We start from the raw sequence: 22,523 nt of genomic DNA, 5'->3' as shown, positions 1-22,523 counted from the left end.
GATACAAGTACAGGCCTGGATGCTGCAAGAGCATAATGGGGTCCCCATATGTCCCTAGTCAACCTAGTAGGTGACGCCGCAGTGGTGCCGATGATCTCCACTGCATGTAATAGAGCTCTGGCCGCCACCACCCTTAGATGAGGACTGCTACTCTCGAAGACTTGAGCATTTCTATCGAGCCAACAATGGTAGGCCAGGCAACCAACATTTTTTTTTTCATCACATAACATTAATACACTGACTAACCACAGGTTATTTGGTGCACTATTTTGTTGAATACTTGATGTCAAGTATTAGTGGCATGAGTGATAAGTGGTCCCTATTGTCTTAACCTTTCTTTATGATTTGCACTATTAATACTACAGGCATGAACTGCTTGTTTGGTTCCCAATTGTACCCTGATGGGTGTCTTAAAAATCTGCCACAACCCCACTATTTTGGGGTCAATATGGCAAGTTTTAGGAGTACTGCCAAATCCTTGTACAATGATGCTGATGAAATGCTAACCAAGAAAGAATGGGCCATCATTTTTCATAAAAAAAATTAGTATGCCTTGCAGCTTGCAAGAAGGAGTCTGTAGCAGGATGGAGATCCATCGTTGGCTTGGATAGGTGCCACTTGAAAGGAACTATTGTTTGATAGCTGCTGATAGAAGTTGCAGAGGATGGAAGTAACAATATGTTCTCCATAGTATGGGCTATGGTAGAAGTTGAGAATAAGGATAGCTTAACTTGGACAGCTAGAGGGCAAGGGTTAGGCATTTATTTTGTATCGACAAAAGGTAATGTATTTCTCCACCATTTAGCTCCTGTTTGAATATTTTTATAAGATTATAGACTATACATTTGTAGAAATTGAGCCTGTTGGCCCATCTAGCTTGTATTTTCTAAGAACCTAATTAAATCCAATTCAGATCCTAACCTTTAGGCTGCAGAAAGAAATTTTTTTTTCTTTCCACAAGATTTAGGTTGGCTGGACAACCCAATTTACGAATTCTGAAGGATTTTCAGTCCAATCCTATAAAAATATCCAAACAAGGACTTAGTGTTGCAACTTTCTACAGTACAACTCTGTGCTATACATTATTTTATGTAGATAAAAGGTAATTATTAGAGGCACATTGAGAAATAACCATCGTTTCCTAGCGACCCTCTATTGGATGCATTCCATATCCTTCGGGTATGGATTCCAAGTTCTATGACTTACGCTACCTCCCATTAGTTATGAGTCAACAAAAGTGGCCGGTATTTAAAAAAATAAATATCACAACTTCTTGCCAACTTCAGATTTAGAAGTCATTGGCTTTACATTTGAGCTCACCATACCAATAAAATAATTTGCCAACTCACAGAGTTTATATCCGGGATTTATTATAAATTTCCTTCCAAGGACAAGAAATCTTTGCAAAGGTGATGGCCATCAGCTCCTTCGGTCAATCCTTACGATGGCAAAAGAGTAACTACCGAAGAGATAGGGAAAAGAGACAAAGTAAATCAGAATTTATATGTAAATTCTTGCTTTGCTCCATTCAGCTTAATATCCATCTACTTTTTGAAACATTTAGTTTTATAATTAGTTATTGTCGTATTCTTGACTTTTTAACAAAATAGTTCTCTCTATTGTTTCATTATGAACTCATTTTGTGACAGCACAGTATCTTACCCAAAATAGTTAGTCAAAATATATTATTTGAATTTTTTGATCCTGTATAAGTATTCAAGATCTACCCAACAAATAACCGAGATGAGACTAAACACACGTTCACACGGGTCCTCACATACTCCTCCTATTCAAGTTTTGACGTCCATTCAAATCTATTTACAAACACTACAATCGGCCCGTGATCAGCCCCAATAAATCTGTGCGGCAATATCTCCTAGTTCACATAAGTTATGAGCCAGGTCTGCTCTGATACTATTTGTAACAATATAGGATCTCACCTAAAATAGCTAGCCAGAAGGTATTGTTTGGGTTTTTTGATCCTATATAAGTACCCAAGATCTACCCAATGAATAATGGAGATGGGACTAAACACACGTCCACACAGGTCCAAAAATAAATAAATTCATCAGAATATTTTTTTTCTAAAAAGCTGATTTTTCTGAAAAAAATTATTTTGACATATTTGGTTGGTCATGAAAAAAATGATATATTCTAAATTGACTTATATTTGGCCGAACAACTACTTTCTGAAATATTTATTATACTCTTAATAATAAAAAAAAATTTATCCTTGAGTTTTGATGGATTAAAGACAGTTTTGAAAAAAAACTCAATTTTCAATAGGCGGAAAAGTAACCTTCCCATATTTCTTATAAATTTTTCTTTTCTGTGAAATATGAAAATTTTATTTTTATAAAAATATTACTTTTTCACCTCTCTTCTTTTAAAAAACTAAAAAAAATTTAATTTTTTCGTTGATCACACTTTTTTTTCTCTTTTTTCCGCAAACCCAACAAGTTCTATATGTTAGATAATGTTCAAGTGCCCACTATCTGCAAGGTACAGGATCCGCACGCATGGAATTCAACTTGGCTTGAACTTTCGCAAGGAAATTCTGGCCTTAAGGTGCGTATTGGGAGCATCAAGATGCATTGGCCACAATAGGCCACAATATTGGAGCTGAAGGCTCATATGGGAGTCTAATGAAAGCTTTATATTCTTGTTATTCATAAAAAAGGGGCATCTATTTAATGACTCTTGTTAGCTGTCAAAGCCAGCTCAGATCGAAATAGGAAAAGGATATTAGAGGGAGAGTTTCACATCACCATGCTTGTGTGGATAAAACAATTTTAGTTGCTGGACAATTCCTAGAATATTTAACTTGTATAATGAAGTATATTATTTTAATTAAAATTGGATGGTGATTGGTCAATTAATCAAAACAATGATGGCAAAGATTTGATGATTACCATAGATATAAAGTTAAATTTCTTGGCTATACAACTACCTATGTGATTACCTACGTGGCAATACGAAAAAAGGGAAATGCTTGGATGATCATGTTTCATAATCCTATCCCTTATCTACCTTGTAATGGACCAGTGTTGCTAGGATGAAAATGGGGAAAGTATTTTTTTTTTTCTTTCGATACAACGGCGACTCACACACGATCCTGCATAAGTATGGTCGATAAAGTCAAAAAAAAAGAAATTGACAAAGAGAAAAAAGATAGTAATTCTCCAAAGGATCCTACTTGAATGTTGAGCAGTAAAAAAGGTGACCCAGTCACTAGCTCTGTTTATCTCTCGATAGATATGAGTGGCCCGAAAGAAGCCACATCTTCTCAACAACCTGTGTATGTCCCGTAACAACATTTGTCCGTTGTTATTCCTATACTGGCTTTTGCTTTCTCATATTTTCCCTTCTATCGGAAGGAGAAAAAAAAGAAAATATCTCTTTCAAGCTAGATTTATCTCATCAATTTGTTCAAAACAATACAAACTAAACTTGCAACATATCTTTTTATAGAATAAGCGCACTAATTTTGGGCGAACATTCTTCTAGCATGCTTTTGCATACACATGCATATGCATTTCTTTTTATCGTTGTTTTTGATGCTTTATGTCGATGAATTTTGCATTTGAATACCTCAACTCAAGTAACTCGTTTCATTAGAATACTTTGTCAAAATGCTTGCATTGAACTAATTGTAAATGCTTGTACAATATTGCTAATACCCAACAAATTTAACTCTTACCACCCAAAACAAGCTATAGGCACCAATTAGGAATGTTCTGTCAACCAGGTAACCTGTAATATCAATATATATCTAGCTCTCATCTACAAACGATTAGCATTCTTACTAGAATGATTGTTTTTCAAAGAATCAATTCTACTCTCTTCTTGCGAGCTTTAAAATGAAAAAAAAAATGAAAGATATATTTTGGGCATATAGCGATGGCAGCCTACTTATCCTAGTGATATCTCCCACAACAACATGAAGATGAATTTGGTGGTAGCAGTGGCGAATGATTCAGGAGAATCACGAGACTGGATGTGGACTACTTTAACTACTATGGATAGAGTTGGACCGAGATCCGTCACACCAGAAGTTGAATTACATGCCAAATTTTCAAACACAATGACTTGATCATATAATACCCGATTGAGATTTTTTTTTTTGAAAAAAAAAATTGGATAACTTTTCAAGATCTATGAATAGCACACCTTCAAATGGTCGCGTAGCCAGCGATCAGGCTCAAATGCTATCATTTGGGCTTTCAAACAAACCAACCAAACTGATTTTTTTTTTTAAAAAAAAAAATTAACCGAGTGTATTTTCTAATCTATGAAGAATTAGACAGAGTGATAGAACGCAAAGTTTATGTAGGAGTTGAGGTCTACCTCATACATGATTCTAGTTTTTCATATTTATTTCTATAAATTATATTTATTTTGGAAAGCTGGTCCTATTCGGAATAGAAGAAAAATCCGATCCGAATTATACAATGGTGAATCTCATTATTATAAATAAAGGCCATAGACATCAGTTTTTAGAGAATCATAAATGAAAGAAAGAGGACCTAAACTCTACTTTCTCTAACTTTTTTATTGTTTTTCTAAATTTCTTTTGAGAGATTAGAATTCAGTGGGTTGAGCAAATTCTTCCTTCTCTCAGAACAAATTTTGTGAGTTTCATGGTGCAAAAGAACACCTATTAAAATTAAGTTCATTATCTAACAAAGCTAATGTTGAAATGATCTTATGGCAATTCTACACTTCTCTCTTTCTTTAATCTTTCACCCTCTCCTCAACAACTTCCATCCTTATAGCATAGACTGATGCAGGAGTAGTCAACAAGAATAAAGTGTCCATCAAAGCAAAATTTGTCTGCATGACAGATCATGCATGTCCAGACTGATTGGAAAACTTGTCGGCCCAACAAAAGCATGTATTCTTGGCTGGCTACCACAACCACCCTGCTTCTCACATGGATAGGGTCACTGGAGATCCAAATAGCACCCCACCCCACCTTTTTTTCTATAAAAAAAAAACAAAACAAGTCCAAGACCACCACATTTTTTTATTTCATCAGTTTCCAATCTCAACCTCTAGAAATTCATCATATTGTACACATGGCTAGGCTTCTTCGAAGAGTGTTGTTCAATAGGAACAGAAACAGGCCCACATGAGAATGTGCTCCCAAAGTACTCAATATATTTAACTGCAGAAGCTTCCTGCTGAGGTAACCAAGCACACATAATTCATTTGATCTTACGAGTTACATGGAGCCTGAGACTTTTGATCTTATGTCGATAAGGGCTCCAAACTCTAATTAGATTTTCTAGACTACATACTAAAATTTTCACAATAAATAGGACTCAATCCTATATATCCAAGATGCACCAAAGCCTACAAAACAAAATGATCACACATTATATTGGACTTAATCATAGTACCGTTATAAGCCATACGTCCAATCTATTTTATAAAACAAAAATAAATAATCAATAAAAATTTATATTTTAAAATTATTCTAATACTTCTCAGAAGAGTATCATCTTCTCATAGGAACAGAAACAGGCCCACATGAGAATGTGCTCCCAAAGAACTCAATATATTTACCTGCAGAAGCTTCCTGCCCAAGCACACTTAATTCATTTGACTCCAAGAGCACACAGACATAATATTAAGCAATCAATAACAGCTGGGCCATAAACATTACATATTTTAAGCCACAGTCAGAGATCTCACACATCCATTAGGGTTTAAAGAATAAGCAAGTATCATGTGCCAAGCAAGTGAGCAGGAGAATAATTTAAGAGATTTCCATCTGGCAACCAACAAGCTGATGCAGTGAAACAATTAGCAGTTCCTCGTGACGTAGATATCAGTCCCCTGCAGCTTGCGACATGTGGCATGTGAAGCTCTATGATTTGACCTCTTTGTGACTGCCTTTGCAGCAAGAAAAGCCAAAAAGCTCCTCCGGTTTGGTGCTTCTCCCTGTCCTTCTCCACATTCCCACATTCATGCCGTCCAACCACTGATTTGATTTTCTGCCCCTGTCGACACTGATGCCTTCTTCTCTCATCCACCCAAATAAATGGAACCACCTACAATTCAAGGTTCCTTGTAGTCTAAAACCTGCGAATACTTAAAATTTATCTGTTTCATAACCAATATAAAATTAAATATACATTTTATTTTTATTAATTAAAAATTTAAATTTATTCAAATCTAACAGTAAGTACTACGATCGGCGTAAATCAACCTTCATAAATTTGTATGGCGTTATTTTTTAGTCTATATAAGCCATAAATCAGAATAGCCCTGAGACCATTTGTTATAATCTAAGAGATTATCCAAAAAAATTAGTCGGAAGATATTATTTAAAATTTTGAATTCCGTATAACTACCCAAATATTATGCCCATCCGAATTTTTATAGGTACAATAACTAGTTTATAAAAGTAATTTTGGAAGTATTTGATCTCAAGCATTCCATCTAATTCAAGAGCATATTGTGCATGAATTTGGCCTGGCGAAAATAGTTGTAAAGTGAAAACTAAACATACGTATGTAGCATGGATCCAATAAATCATGCAAGTTACATTCACTATTTTTCTAAGCTTGGTGGAAGATAACTTGAGGTACAACTCATAAAAAGTACAGCAAGTGCAACAATCGTGTAAAAAATTAACAACTCTTTTGTGAGAAGTTTTAAAACCTCCACTCCCCAACCATTTTAAGCTTACATGTGATCTTGGAGTCAATAAAATCAGCTGCTCCTGTCTCCTAAATTATTGGGATGTTTGTCGGAGGTGAACGCCGGGACAATGGATAGCTAGTTCTGAATTACAGTAGCAATATCATGTTTCTCCTATCCCACCGTCATGGTGGATGCATGGGACGAATAGCATGTACGGGTCCCAAGATATATCTTACTCGTTCCTAAGTTGGACCACCTTTTTTGTTTGGTCATCCCAAATGTCTAATACGTCACTATTCGGAATTTGAAATCCCACCTTCCTCAATTCTTCCCCCTTACCTTCCGTTATTCTAACTATCAGCGTAATTCGGCGAGTCATGCAATCCTGAGTTTTTAAAATTTATTACTCTCTCTCTCTCTCTCTCTGAGCGCCATTAATGGCTTCGGCCGTCACGCTTCTTTCTTTTTCTTTTGCCTTCGTGGCTCCTTCCTCGGCTCTCCTCTACTGAAACCCTAACCCTAGCTTTAGCACCAAGGCGAACCGAAATCGTTCGTAGGAGCTGCATTGGAGGTGAGAACGGTGATTGCGGAAGCGCTCGCATCATCTCAGACGCCGTGAGCCCTCTCTCTCTCTCTCCCCCCCTCTTCTTTTTTAGGGTTTGAGTTTCTTCGTTGCAACTGAGTGTGTAGGGATCAGTTCGATTTGGTCTTGTCGCTTCTGATTATCTAGTTTGGGTGCTTGGAGGTTAGGGCTTTGGGGAAATCTTGGTGGAATGTGGGTTGATTCGATGCAGTTAAGCTAGTTTTGTTCCTTCAGTTGGTCAAAATGCTTTTTGTTATTGCCTTTATGGAGGATTCTATATAATGGTATTGAATGATCTGGGTATTGATTGAGGCGTTTCAACGCGAAGTTAAATTGGGTTCCATTTGAGGGTTTTTTTTTGTGCTGTTCCATCATACGTCTCACTGGATTTTATCTATTTGTCAGCATTTTATTTTTCGTTAAAAAACTTCTTTTTTTTTTTTGTTTTGACAACCATTACTTTTTCCTCCGAAATTAGTCGCTTTGAGGAATCTGAATTCGTATATAATTCATATATGATCAGCTAGCTGTGTTTAATTCATCTGTATTTGAGAGGTGCCGATGGTATGGCAAATTGATTTTTTTTTTTTTTTGTGCAGCTGGTTTATTGTAATTAGTAACGTAGCAGTGGCTGTTGTTGATCTTAGAGTGAGAAAATGGGGGCAGAAAAGGGAGGTTCGAGTGCTTTCTTTAACTTGTTTGATTGGAATAGGAAGTCGAAGAAAAAATTGTTCTCCAATGGAAGTGCTTCGTCCGGTAAGTCTGCTTTCTTTGGTTCAGAAAGATATACTGAGCGAGAAAGTTCATTTTTTTCTCTCATGGGAAAATTACATCTCACACTGTCCTTTTGTTTTCTCTACAGAAGGGGTGATACAAGGGAAGAAAATTGATGATAATACATCAACCTCACAGCTTCGCCTGGTGAGATTTATATGTCCTTTTTTTTTGTACCAGCTGTATCCTAGCTTTGCTAATTTTACCTGATTAATTTACCAGATTGATGAGGATGAGATGATTGGAGTATCAAGTGCAAGGGGAAGCAGTGACCATAGTTGTACTTCTTCAGTGACTGATGAAGAAGGAAATGCAACTAGGGCCCCAGGAGTGGTAGCAAGGCTTATGGGTTTGGATTCCATGCCCATATCAGGCGCTTCCGTACCCTATTCCACCCCCTTACATGACTCGCGATCCCTTCAAGATAACCATAGCCAGCGAAGAGGTCCCGAGTTCTACATCAATGATCAATTCAATCATGTGATTAAGAGATCTGAGGCCTATTCAAGGAAACCGGTGGGATTGAGGTCCCAAAAGATGCCAAGCAGCCCAATTGAGAGGTTCCAAACAGAAGCATTGCCTCCTAGATTAGCAAAATCTGTCCCAATTACATGCCACAAGTTACTGTCGCCAACAAAAAATCCTGGTTTCATCTCAGCAAAGGATGCAGCTCGTATCATGGAAGCAGCAGCAAAGATTCTTGAGCCTGAGGTTCAGACAGGTACAAAGTGTAGATTTCAGTCTTTGGTGTCACTTCCAAATCCTATAAAAGCTCGCGATTCACAAGAGATAATGGCAGCTTCTCAGAGGACAACAAAGCTTGCAGAATCATCCAGAAGATCTGTTGAATCAGCTGTCATAAGGTCTCTTAGAGGACAACCTGTGAGCACAAGTTGCATTGGTTCAGATGAAACTATTGTTTATAGGCCCTCTCCAAGTACAGCTGAAACCAATCCAGCTGGTGCAAAAAGTAAGGGAAAATCTATCTCGCTTGCGGTTCAGGCTAAGGTGAATGTCCGGAGAAGGGACGGTTTAAGCATGAGCAATAGGAGTGCATCAGTGCATATGGACGATAATAAATGTAAATCAAACAAACTATTAAAAAGTCAACCAAGTAACCCAAAGAATAACCTGCAGAAAAGGGCAGCAACCAATGTTTCCTGTGTGCTCAGGCAAAATTATCAGAAGCAGAACTGCCTGGCAAGTAAAAACAAGTTATCTTCAAGACCATCGGTTTCTGACCAGCAGGGAAGAAAAGTTCTTTCCAGAGATGCTTCTTCTGGAAAGAACAAGATTGTGAATAAGCTTTCAGGAAACACCCGAATCGGATTCAAGAAGGAAGGTTTAGTCACTCCTGACCACACAAAGAAAGTGTTGTCATCAGATAGCAAGAACTTGCCTCGCAAGAAAAGATTGATAGAGCGGGGCTCCTCTTCTGAGGCTTCTGATGGTGTTTTAGTGGATAGGCATGTAAAGCATGTTCAGCATACCGTTGTGATGGATGAACAGCCAAGATGGAGTGGGGATAAAAGAAGAAATGGTACAGATGTTGTATCCTTTACATTTACCTCCCCCATGATAAAACCATTGCCTGGATCTCAGTTCTCTACTAATGTGGTGGAAAAAGAAGACAAGCATAATGAGCACTGTTTTGATACTGATTGTGAAAAGAATGTTTTCGATTCAGACAACAGAAACCTATCATCTCTCAGATCGGATGTGATAGGAGGGGAATTTTTGGGCCTTCTTTTGGAACAGAAGTTGAGAGAATTAACATCTGGAGCTGACTCGCCCTACCGTAGATTAGTCAGAGGTAACATCACAGCTGCTGCACCTGTTTCGCAAGATTCAGTATCTGCAGTTGATATCCAAGAAATTGCACCTATGGAACGTGAAAGGGATCCTTTTGTCAGTTCTTGTAAAGATGAACCGGGTGAAATCATTGAGTCTAGCTTCTCGTTACCTATTGATCAGATGTTGAATATGAGCCATCATATGCTGGTATGTTGCCCTTATTTATACTTATTTATGATGGCTTTAATGCTTTGCTTTTCCTAAACCCTTGCCTGTAGTTGTTTGAGCACAAAGTTACTATTGCATTGTTCAAATAGGTAAAAACTATACTAACAAGAAGCAGACAGATAATATATAATGCAGCTGGCACTTGATCTTAGTAGGTCATTTGGATGTCTGCAAATTTTTTTTGATATATCACTGTAAGATTAAAATAAATTTATATATTTAATTTAGGAAGACCTTTTAAGTTACTGATATAGGCTTGTAACAAAATAAAACACAAAGTCTAGATGCATGCCCTCACTCAGGTCAATTATATATCTGTCCTTCAAACCCTCTAAGGATCTCATTTTTTATGTTCACTCAGAAATGCATGCCATTTTTACTGATTACTTCTCTTTTAGTGTCGCAAAGAAATAATGATAGCATGTCTCAGATTTTTGTAATATAAGATGTGTTGTGTGACAGATGCACTTGAATCTGATATAACTGAGAGCTTCTTTTGACCACTAATGCAGACATCCTCTAATCTTGCTAACCACCAGGGAGAGCATGAAAAATCAACCGTTTTTCTTTGAATATATAGAATGGAAAGACCAATTAGTTTCAAATTGAATGGAAATTTGGACCAAATCTAGCATAACCTAAGAAATGAAAGGGAAAGCTAAAATTGGTAATGTCAAACATGCAAGCATATAAATTGAAGTGTCAATGAGGAAAGTAGGAAATCATTAGAAAGCCAACTGTACGGTTGATTGAAGAACTGAGGGTGAAATTAATAAGGATAATCACATTAAAATAGTGAGATTAATTTTTGAAAAGTTACTTTTGAATTCAGAGAAGTACATGTTGTAAGCGAACAAATTTTGAGATAAAATTGAAAAAGCTGGCTCCAGGTAAAATGTCAAAGCTTGTATCTTGTTTTTCTACAGGTTATTGTTTATAATATTTACTGGATGTTATTATGCAATATGTAAGTCAATTTAAGCTACTCCACCTGCCATCTCAAGGGACTCCCTTATGTGGTCACTTTCCACATTTGTACCATTACCATGCAGCTTACACGAGAACCAGTCGCTGGATTTTACACCTGCATAGATTTTGTGGGTTTGATAGTTAGTGAATGAACAAATTTTGGGTCTAATGATGTTTGGATATATAACAATATAATTGTGGCATAATCCTGTAAAGCACTATTGTTTTTAGTTTATCAATACAGTCAACACTTTTGAACATTGATTCAGTAACTTTTTATTCAATTTATCATGGATAATTTGATCAATTGTGGAACAAGAACTATGATAGATGATTCCACTGCACTTGCATATTTGATCAAAGTAACTTCGGCATACTCAAAACATATCATACTACTATCATAATGTATACAGGTAATTACGTAGGAAAGGGAAATAGAAACATAGCACATATAAAAGCATACAAAGTGCATAGTTTTCACCTGTTGCTATCATCCTAGAACTGTTATAGGAATTTGGGATGTTTATGGGGTTGATGTGGCTAAGGTAATCAAGCCTTGTTTTGTATTCTGGTATGCCTACATGTGATCCAAAAATGAGGAAATATGAGAAAACCTTCTTGATGTGTTTTTAGGGAGTAAGATTTTGATAGTCAGATTACAAATTGAGATTTAATATACTGAAACTCAGGAAACGACTTCAAATCAAGTTTATTGATTTGCACTACTGTAAGGAGTTTCCTAGATTACATGATCGTCCCAGGAGACGAGGTCAAATTAATGTTAACATAAAACAAAAAGGCTATGCATGTGCATCGTAATGAAAAGTTCAAGTTTAATCACTCATTACTTAGACATCCGAAAAACTTAAAAGGAAGATTGTCGTGATTATTATATTGTCCTCTATCAACATTAACCTCGAACTAAGGATTGTGTACCATTGAAAATTATGCAGATGAATCCTATTTATTCCTTCTGTAAGCAAGTTGCTTGAAATACAGAGACGAGTGATAGCTTGGTTTGTCCTCAAGCTGAAGTAACACATTCAATACCAAATATCTTAACCATTGGGGAGCATGCAAGTTGAATAGCATATGACAAAAGGAACAATAAATTTTATTTTGCTCATAATGGCGTGAGGAGCATAACTAGGAAAGCAGTGGGAATGGTCAACAGCGTAATTAAATATCTTTGCTTCTAACGTCTATTACAGATTCCATAAAGTAGGTAGCCAAGCTGATGGTGATTTTGATTACTTGGAAGAGGGCAGTTTTTTCTAGGCAGTATGATCATAGAGGTCTTAGATGGATAGTAAGTCCAAGATGGCTGAACAACAGACCATTCGCTGCACCTTAAATTTCATGACAACAAATCTATCAATGTAGGTGGCTCTTCTGCATATGCATGCAGTAGGCAAGCTTATCTGAGAAGATGAAGAAGATATCTTAAAAGAATGTCAAGCAGACATTGCGTGTGCAGATGAAATGTTATCAAGGATTCGTTCCACAGTCAAGTAGAACCAAATTTCTTTACCTTTCATGTTCCAAAATCAAAATTGGAACACTAAACCTTCGATTAGAGTGGCTAAAACAAAGGATCAAAAAGAATGAAATGTTGAAGGGCTCCCATTTATATTGTTGTTGTTGTTGCAAGACAATTAGTATCAAATGTGAGGCATAAGATTTGAGAATGAAAAATCATTTCATTGAACTGCAAAATGACAGCTTGTTCTTTAGCATAATAAATCTTAGTTCTGCCGATTATAGATACTAATTAGTGGGTGCACATTTAACTTTTCATGTCATATGTTTTGAGACTTTAAGACTATATTGAACCAAAGAGCTTAGAACAGTTCTAGTTACTTTAGTCTTTCAGCAGGAACATACACCATGTTTGTTCATGCCAATCTGTTCGATTACTAAACTGAATCTGGTGTAGTTTGACTGTCTGCTTCCCTCGTGCATAGTTCATTCATGCTAGCTAGCATATAGTTCTGTATATCTATAGACCTATTAAAAATGCTTCCTGTTCGGCCAAACATTTTCTCTTGGCACAATTGATTTGTTTGTATTCAGAATTTTTTACTTTATCTGCCTTAGCTGTCCTTTTTTTCACCATGTTTCAAACTTATGCTAGTGGTTTTTTCCAACTTGAAAGTTCTGGATGCCCGCAACGTTGCTAATGATAATTTTTGAAGATGCAATACTGCATCTATTAGTCATATATTTCTTTGTTTGATTCTCAAGCCATAGATCTGTTGGATTTAACCATTGTCTCCTCTAGCATGTCATGTCTATCAATTATTTTTACTCCATCACTTGTTTAGGATGATTTTTAGAGTTAAAGATTATTTCTTGCTACTTTTACTGGGTTGATGAATGGCTTGGCTGACTGACAACTTCTGATGGCACCATTTCTGTTATCAGGAGGCAGAAAGGATGGAATGTAGCAGCAGCAGTGAGGACCGAAAGGTGCCGGAGCATCAACATCAGAGCCCTATTTCCATTTTCGAAGCTCCTTTTTCAAATGAAAGTTGCAGCTCATCAGAGAGCTGGGAAAGTTCAAATGGTAAAAATTAAGCAGACAATTTAGAATGTTACTTGATCCTTTAGTTTGATGTTTGGCATATTATGAAATGATGCTTCTTTTTCCAGGAAGCAAAATGCATGATTCATCAATTCAGGCTCAACATATTGTTGATTTGAATTGCTTCAACAAAACTCCTTCAGTGGAAGCTGAAATGGAATTATCTGACTCAATCTCCTCATCGTCCACAGAAATCAGCAGGACGGCCCATACAAATGCATGCAATCAGGAGCAGGAATATGTGAGAGAGATATTAAGCAACACGAAATCTCTGTTCAAGAACTTAGATTTGTGTCAAATGGACCATGACAGTGGGATCCTTGATCCGCTTCTTTTCGACAAGTTGGAAACCGGTGGAAGCCTGACTGCACAGGAAGGAGAGGAAAGGGACTTCAGGATGAGAAGGAAAATGTTATTTGATTGTGTGAATGAGTGCTTGGATTTGAAATGTAGTCGCTACTTCCATGCTGGATATCGGATGTGGGCTAAAGGAATGGCAGTTGTCATGAAGGATTTGACAGAAGAACTATACAGGGAGATATCAGGGTGGAGGAGCATGGGAGAGTGGATGGTGGATGAGCTTGTTGAGAGAGACATGAGTAATCACTTGGGAAGGTGGGTTGACTTTGAAATTGAAACATTTGAAGCTGGAGTAGAGATGGGGATGGGGATATTAAACTCCTTGGTTGATGAAGTAGTTGCTGATTTTATGATACAAGTTCAATTGTAGCATGCCTATGTTTCCACTCAACTGTAAGTTACCCACTTAAGATATATATATTTCTTTCTTTCTTCCAATCAAAATATGGTGCCCATATATTTTGACTATTCTAATTACGTTGTTCTTAGCCGATCTCTTTTGCCCTGTGTCAACATCAAGCTGCTCTATACATTGTGATAGGACAAAAAGACTTCTGTTCTAGAGAATTTCCAGGCAAAAGAAAAAAAGAGATTGCAATTTTATTGAGATTTTGCATTTAAAAATATGAGAGTTGCAGTTCTATTTTAAAAGTTCAAAGAACTTTGTCCAAAGTGCAGGCAATAATTAAATATGTTTTCTCTTGGAAAATGATTTAGTTTGTTTGAAACATGTCATGTTACTTCGTCTTTCACATTTTCTGTTCATTTGTGAATCTCAAAGGGAAGAAATTCTCAGCTTAACAGATATTTTTGCGGTTCTCAATTTTTTTTGTAACCACTTCTTTGGTATTTTCTTTTGGTGACTCTAGTTGTTTCCATTAAACAGAGTCTACAGTCGAAGGTTTATGTGGACCACTCATGAAGTTTCTTGTCTCCCAGTAGTTTTATGACCATTTATGGTGCATGAAGGCAAGCATAGCGTTTTACTCTGCAACAAAACTGCCATAAGTGAAATATATTTTCTACTCTTGATCTCATGCTAAAATTTAATTTTCAACAGAAGTAAACAGAGGAGTCACAATGGATTGCATTGGACTTGGCTATTCTGAGTCTCTAGGCATTGCTGATCCAATCCACTCGGCAGTCCTGACTTAGAACTCAGCATTCCCTCACCATTGAACAAATATTTTGTCTCTAACCTTGCATAAACTATATTTCTGTCCCTGTTCTTGTGTTTGCCCCTTGACTTCCCCAAGTATATCAATAAACTAATAGATCCTGACATGTGAAGTTAGATTATATTAAATTTTTTTTAGGTGTTACTCTGGACATCAGGCTCTCCCACCCTCAATGACACTAAATCCCTTGTATCAAATTGTCCTTCAATTTTGTGGGGACCTCATCTGTCATCATATGGTACAAAAGCAGAGGATTTCAGGTATGTCCACAAACTTGTACACTCTTTGGATGGTAGAGTCCCACATGTCATTTTGGGCTACACCAAGGGTGAGTCCTCCCCTGTTACTCCTACTTGTCCTTGATTCTAATGGAGGTGAGACTTGATCTTAATTCTCTGGTACAACAATCAAGAGTTCTCACCTACAAGCTAGCTGGCACCTTCAGAGACCTTCAATTATTGTAATGCTTAGAAGGCATATGTTGCCATGCGTGATGGTGACAATTCAGCATGGTTGTGAGCCATGCATTGAGAGGCACATTTCAATGAAATGATGATTGAATCTATCAATTTACAAGTGATTTAAAATGGTCTCGTGGTAAGAAATATGATGGAATTGCATCAATTCATCAAATGCATTGCACTTAGGAATTCACTAGTTTGGATAATTCCAATGAGAATTTCTGTATTAACATGGAACTTGGCATGCCTTCGATATTGTTTTCAGAATGAATCACAAAGTCCTTATTGGTATATGGTACAATTCGTTATGCGGTAATTGTTGGTCACCTACTCATGGTAACATTAACTTATTTCATCGATGATGCGGTCCACATCTTGTATGTACTTATCAGCGTGCTAACACGTCGCATCGGTAGGTCAAGGAAGCTTACAAAATATTTACATCTGTGATAAGGATATGAACAATGCTCGAGGACAAGTTCGTTAAAACTTAGCTCTTCATTTTCCTCACCTAGGCTCGTTAAATCTATCTCAAAACATTGTGTCATGCTTATGGCTCTCTCTCCTTATCTACATATGATGTCTAAAACTAATGTTCTCTTACATCAATTATTGGACCACAATATATGCCATAAAATAAAATAAAGTGCAGTGAGGATAACCTTGCTACAAATTTTTATTAATGCATAGATATAAGCCAACATGGTTCCCATGTCAATTATACTGCCTAGGTCTATGCCTATTCAACTAAGTAATTCATGAATCCTGCACTGAAATCTACAAGTCCACAACCCCTAGCACCCTACTATTACTTAAATTAGATTAAACAAGGAGCATATAGTGTTATGGATTTGTTATGTTAATCCCTGAACAATTTTTTCTTTATTTTGAGTAAGGTTGAGGTGTATGCTTAATAATTAATAAATTAGTGTGAGAGGATCTATAGGTGGTGGAGGGGAGGTTGCACTGCTTGGAAAAACGAGCACAAAAGGTCAGCATCATATGCTGCTGCCTCCGGGCCGGCCTGGGGAACCCAACTCCTTCCCACGTTCTTCCCTCTCTCTCTCTGTCCTTTTTTTCTTCCCAAAATGCCCCCGATCCCGACCGGCCCGTTTTGGGAATGCCGAAAGTTCTTCGGGCTTCGCGTGGGGATGCCCGTCTTTTCCAGTGGATGGAAAGAAAGTACAAGTGCACGCATAGTATCATTTATGCGGGAATCGGAAGAACTTCGGAGTTGGAATTAATTTTGGATCTTAAACTCCGAGGCCACATTTATTTACCACTATTCCGAGTTCAATTTGTAGGTAATTTCGAAGAGAGCTCGACACAGCGCTAAATAAATGAAATTTGATAATCTTGAATCAAGTTCGAAAGAATTCAAACTACAATCTAGTTTGGTCACTGATTGAAATAATTAAAAGTATGCTGATTGATACCATGCTTGAAATCTTAATCCAATGGTCTATCATCTATGATATCATATAAATGTGTTAGAGTTTTATCGAGTAGAGCTTGACAAAATCAAATTGATTTTTGTCTCGACTCGAAATTAATTTTGAGATTATTTTGTCGAATCAAGCCTAATTTATTTAACTTGAGCTATATTTAAGCTTTTGTGAGTTAAGCTTGATCTTAAACTTGGTTAAAATAAAAGCTAACGAATTAATGCTTCAATAAAATTTTTGGTAATTATGTTAAAATAATCTAGAGTGCAATCTCACCTTCACCAGGAGACTTCCTAGTAGATAGGTCATTCTCTATAAATCATTTCTATCCAATAAAATATAAAAATATCTTTGGCTAGATAAAATAATAAAATTATCGCAATACCTATCATAATGACATGCTTGATTAAATAATAGCCATTATGGATCTATTTATTATATATTAGATACTGCAAAATAAACTATATCTGTAACTGATGAAGAGCCTTGATAATGTTTTATAATGTTGTCTAAGCACTTGTTGAAAACCATTACTCACAAAACAAATATACATCACACGAAAGAAAAATACAATAACCATTTTTTTTTTATAGTCTTTGACTCTAGCATTTGAGTAGTTTTTCATAGGTCAAAACAATGTGAATTGATGATCAATACTTTAATATCATATAATAAAAAATAAAAACAAAGGTAGAACAATGATAAAAAGCAACCTATTCTTTTTAGTTATGTCGTTGTAATGTAACATTTTCTGACTTAATATGAGAACTCAAAATAAGATAACATAAACAATGACCAAAGAAAAGACCATATATATATATATATATATATATATATATATATATATATATATATATATATATATATATATATATATATATATATATATATATATATAACAGTCAGAGAAGCTGAAGTAAGGGCAGATCCATTGAATCCGTTAACGGTGGCAGATCTGTAAACGCATGGAAGATTCTATGCGCGAGCTGAGAACGCCGGTTTGCATAGAAGTAGCGGAAGGATCCTGGCCTCGGAGGCCTAAATCGGACTGAATGATTACAACTGTCCTTTCCGATAGGATATGGCGAAGATCCACTGTACGATCTAAATCGGACGGCAACAGGACAGCGTGGTCCCACCGAGCCACTTGTCACGCGGCGGTTGCCCGAACGACGGCATTAACGGTCTCGCATCGGTTGCTTCCGACGTTCGCGAGGCTTCTCGACCCTGGAGAGAATCGAAATACACGGCGACGTGTCCAGCGTGGAACGGCGAATGAACTGAGAGGTCGCGCAGCGGATCCGTTCGGGAATCTGGTCTCGGGACGGCAACTTAGCCACGTCAGCTGACGTTGAGGCCACCGTCGTGTCAGTCCTCGTCACGAATATGATCTTAAATTTATATTCTTCGTAGCCTACGTACCACTACCTATACTTTTCCCTGTTTCAAACTTGATCTTTTTTGGTACCAAGTAAAGTGGCTATAATGAATAATAAAATAGTGAAGGGCTCATCTGCAAAGTATATGCACCTTTTTCATAAGATAATAAACAAATCTTTAGTGGCTGTTTTGATAATTAATGCAAATCTAAGGCTATTAACCCAAAAAGCGTTTCGAGATCTCTCTCTCTCACCTCTTCCTCTCTTATAAACTCCATCCCCGGCTTCCGCCACAATTGCGTGTCCAACAAGAAGCCGGCGCCCTCCGCGTCCGTCCTCTCCCTCTCTGTCTTCATAGTCTCTAGAGCGAGAAAGAGAAATAGAGTTAGACTGTTGGAGTGAGAATGGAGCTCCAAAACCCTAGCAATGGCGATCCGCCGAGCTCCGACCTCCAAAACCCCGGCCATGGGGAACCCCACTTCGACCCCCCCGACGACATTGACAGCGCCTGCTCCACCCCCTACGTCAGCGCCCCCTCTAGTCCCGGCCGCGGCGGCGTCTCCGGCTGTTACTTCTTCAGCGCCCCCACCAGCCCCATGCACTACGTCCTTTCCTCTCCAGCCGCAACCTCCGCCGGCGGCTCCCCCTCCTTCGACTTCCCTGACGCGTCCGTCGGCAACTCCTTCGAGTTTGAATTCTCCGCCCGCTTCCCATCCTCCGCCGCATCTGCCCCTGGATCCATGACCTCCGCCGACGAGCTCTTCCTCAACGGCCAGATCCGGCCCATGAAGCTCTCCTCCCACCTCCAGCGGCCCCAGGTCCTTGCCCCGCTCTTCGATCTCAACGAAGAAGAAGACGATGACGACAAATCTGACTGTCGCCGGCCGGAAATGGCCCCCAGGGGCCGAGATCTGAAGCTCCGGAGCCGATCGATCCACCGGCGGGCGAGATCCCATTCTCCCCTTCGGAACGCGCCGCTTCATTGGCAAATGGAGGTCGAAGAACGAGAAGAGAGAGCCAAAGATCTAGATCCGGATTCAGATCCGAAGCAGCTCGAGGCGGAGGCGGCCACTCCCTCCGTCTCGGCTTCGTCCTCCCGCTCCTCCTCCACGTCCTCCTCCTCCTCCTCCGGAAGAACCTCCAAGAAGTGGATCTTCCTCAAAGATCTCCTTTACAGAAGCAGGAGCGAGGGAAGAGAGAGAGGCCACACCCTAGAGAAGTTCTGGCACACGATCTCTTTCTCCCAATCCAAAGAAAAATCCAGACCTTTCTCCGCCACCGGCTCTTCTTCCAACAACCCTCCGCCGGCCACCGCAGTCTCGGGCGAGGACAAGACGAAATCAAAGAACCCGCCGCCGGCGACCGGCCGGTCTTCGAAGAGGACGGCGGCGAAGTCGGTGAACGGGTTGGGGCGGCGGAGGGGCCCGACGCCGTCGCCGCACGAGCGTCACTACACGGCGAACCGGGCGCAGGCGGAGGAGATGCGGCGGAAGACGTTCCTGCCCTACCGCCAGGGGCTTCTCGGTTGCTTGGGCTTCAGCTCCCGGAGCTACGGCGCCATTAACGGCCTCGCCCGTACCCTTCACCCCGTCTCCTCCAGGTAATCGACGCCGTCTCTCTTCCGTTATGCCCAGATAAACCCACTAAATGAGTTGTATATTTTCCCTTTTTTTTTCCTTTATCAGTGGAATTACTGCTGTAATCCCCAGTCTCTATGGTTCTGAAAAAAGCGAGATTAATGTTAGTTTGGTAATTTCAGGCCCTTTTAAGAATTTTTTTTTTTTTTGAAGTAAACGCCGTCTTTCTTCCGTTACGAAGAGCCGTTTGGGATGTAAACGGTGCCAGCTAGGTGGTTAAGCATTATTAATTAATGCAAAAAAAAATTAATTAGCTGGTACTTAAGTCCGGATTTACTTCGTCTCTTGATGAGAAAAGGACGTCGACCACGTGACATGTTTGGGGGCGGTATTTAGACGCATTAGATTACGTAATTAAACGCTTTCACTAATGAGTAACCATCATTTTATTCCTTGGCTGGGGAAACGGGAAACGAACGAAACGTTGGAAAGGTTTCTATTCCTTTCATTGCAATGTGTGGGAAACGGGGAGATGCGCTCGGGAAACGATTATATGGGTATGGGATAAGTTAAGCTTATGTCATTGATGGCGACTGTTGGATTTTGTGTTTGGTTTTGGGTTCTAATAGTTGTCACTTTCCTCTTAAAGTTACTAGACTTGGATCAGGGGACCATCCTTCACTCCACAGCGCGTAGATGCGAGCAGTGTAGCTAATTATTAGACTTGAGGACCGTGGGTCCATGCAGGTGGTTGGATTGGGTGTTGGTCTGAGCCAAGCCTCAAAATTTGAGTCGAAGCTTGATCCAATCAATTTGAGCCGTGTCATGCTAGGTTTAAAGATTTTTGATCTGGACGCTGCTGCTGGACGAAATTGGGATGACAATTACCTCAAAACACAAATCGTAATATGTGTTCACAGATCATAATAAATATATTCAGATTACATATATTTCTACATTTACCAGAGAAACATATATTCTAGATTCTGTGCCAGTTTAGGGTTTTGAGGAGAGGGCATGCGCGGTGATGAGGCCGTTGACGAAACATGTTTTTAGGTCATCCTAGATTGTTTGTGTAATCGAATTCGTAGATTAGGCAGTTCATTTAAGAATAATTCTTATCGCTCGATTTTTGTAGGAGAGAAAATTTTTGATTATTTTTTTTCTCCATTCTAGTTAATGTGCTCACAGGCCAGCACATACAGGGATTTGGATGAGGCTTTAGAAGATTTCAGATTGGGTAGGTATATGGATCCCGATTCTTGCAGGAATATTCATATCAGACTTAACTCGCACCTTTGATGGGTTGTTAAATGTTCTAGTGACCGGTCTATTACGCTCAGCTCCAATGAGCGGTACACTGTAGTGCAGAATATAGCTAGATGCCTCTTGATCTTAGTGGGGATGGCTCTGATCTTTGCTTCTCTTTTTATTAATTTGGAGGTACACTGTACCAAATTCAGCACCCGTCACCAAAATCATGGGAACCAAATGAGCGTCACTCCGACCATACGGAATAGGTCAAATAGTAAACAAAGTGAAGTTGGCCGATCAGATGAGATTTCTAATAAAATATCAGAAAGCTCTACCTGGCAATGCTTTTATTTTTAAAAAATGTATAAATCAAGATAAATTTGGTGCTGCTACTTTATTTCTCAAAAAATATTTTTATTATTTCTAAAATTAAAAGTAGATAATCTCTACTTCTATTTTTTAAAAAATAATAAAGTAATATTCTTATTACTATTGCTATCGTTGTCCTTAATTTAATTATTATTATTGTTATCATCATCGTGCTGCTGTTGTTAACACATCCATCGCAACTACCGCTGCCGCTGCCGCTATTGTCTCCATCACTCTCACATCACAACAACCGCCGCCGCTACTCTTGTTCACTGGCCATCACGTTTGCCACGCCACAAGTGCTATTTTTGCATCCTTTGTTATATGTTGGCACTCTTGCCGTTGCTAACTCCATCACTCTACGTTACCACTATTATCGTTGCCATTTCTACCATATCATAGTCATCATTCATTGCTACCATCATTATCGCTAGGGGTGGCAATCGGATTGGGTCGAGTCATAAATAGATCAGATTAAACAGGTCAAAAATTACAACCTGAACCTGTCATGTTTAATAAACAGGTAACTCGATCCGACCCATTTAACCTATTTAATAAACAGGTAACCTGTTTGCCCAACCCGACCCAATCTATTTAACCTGTTTGCCCAACCTGACCCGTTTAACATGTTTAGACCTGTTTAATCTGCCCAACCCAACCTATTTAAACTGCCCAACCCGATCTGTTTAGATCTATTTAGATCATTTTAACTTGTTTAACCCGTTTAACTTGTTTAGACCTGTTTAACGTACCCAACAGTTAAACGGGTTAAACGGTTTAAACGGGTCAAACATCTAAAACCCGTATCCGACCCAATTAATAAATAGGTTAAATGGATCGACCTGTTTACGACCCGAACCTGTTTAGGCCAAACCCAAACATGTTTATGGTGGGTCGAACATGGATCGGATTGGCAG

The 22,523-nt window shown here is 38.6% G+C and overlaps 2 protein-coding genes across 3 annotated transcripts; both read left to right on the top strand.

Moving 5' to 3' along the window:
• The first annotated feature begins 6,839 nt into the window (after positions 1–6,839).
• LOC120109154 lies at positions 6,840–14,387 on the top strand. 2 transcript variants are annotated; one of them, XM_039122903.1, is made up of 6 exons: positions 6,840–7,266; positions 7,834–7,990; positions 8,097–8,155; positions 8,231–10,009; positions 13,424–13,565; positions 13,775–14,387. In XM_039122903.1, the coding sequence occupies exons 2-6, from the start codon at positions 7,891–7,893 to the stop codon at positions 14,311–14,313; spliced, it is 2,619 nt and encodes an 872-aa protein (XP_038978831.1). In that variant the 5' UTR covers positions 6,840–7,266; positions 7,834–7,890; the 3' UTR covers positions 14,314–14,387. The 2 variants fall into 2 exon arrangements, with proteins under 2 accessions (XP_038978831.1, XP_038978830.1); XM_039122902.1 differs by having other exon boundaries at positions 6,845–7,266; positions 13,652–14,387.
• Positions 14,388–18,691: 4,304 nt separating this feature from the next.
• On the top strand, positions 18,692–20,178 carry LOC103712441. The gene has a single exon (XM_008798964.4). The coding sequence runs from the start codon at positions 18,811–18,813 to the stop codon at positions 20,008–20,010; it is 1,200 nt and encodes a 399-aa protein (XP_008797186.1). The 5' UTR covers positions 18,692–18,810; the 3' UTR covers positions 20,011–20,178.
• The last annotated feature ends 2,345 nt before the right edge of the window (positions 20,179–22,523 follow it).

Source organism: Phoenix dactylifera, unplaced genomic scaffold, assembly GCF_009389715.1.
Source record: "Phoenix dactylifera cultivar Barhee BC4 unplaced genomic scaffold, palm_55x_up_171113_PBpolish2nd_filt_p 001867F, whole genome shotgun sequence".
Taxonomy (NCBI): Eukaryota; Viridiplantae; Streptophyta; class Magnoliopsida; order Arecales; family Arecaceae; genus Phoenix; species Phoenix dactylifera.
The sequence above is the reverse complement of the archived record's forward strand: the minus strand, read 5'-3'. Positions and strand labels throughout refer to the sequence as shown.

Excerpts from the sequence above, each read along its gene's own strand:
- LOC120109154 (XM_039122902.1), top strand. The coding sequence starts at position 7,891 with ATGGGGGCAGAAAAGGGAGGTTCGAGTGCTTTCTTTAACTTGTTTGAT. Across the intron at positions 7,991-8,096 it reads CAATGGAAGTGCTTCGTCCG|AAGGGGTGATACAAGGGAAG; the intron begins GTAAGTCTGCTT and ends TTTTCTCTACAG. Across the intron at positions 13,566-13,651 it reads GAGCTGGGAAAGTTCAAATG|GAAGCAAAATGCATGATTCA; the intron begins GTAAAAATTAAG and ends TTCTTTTTCCAG.
- LOC103712441 (XM_008798964.4), top strand. The coding sequence starts at position 18,811 with ATGGAGCTCCAAAACCCTAGCAATGGCGATCCGCCGAGCTCCGACCTC.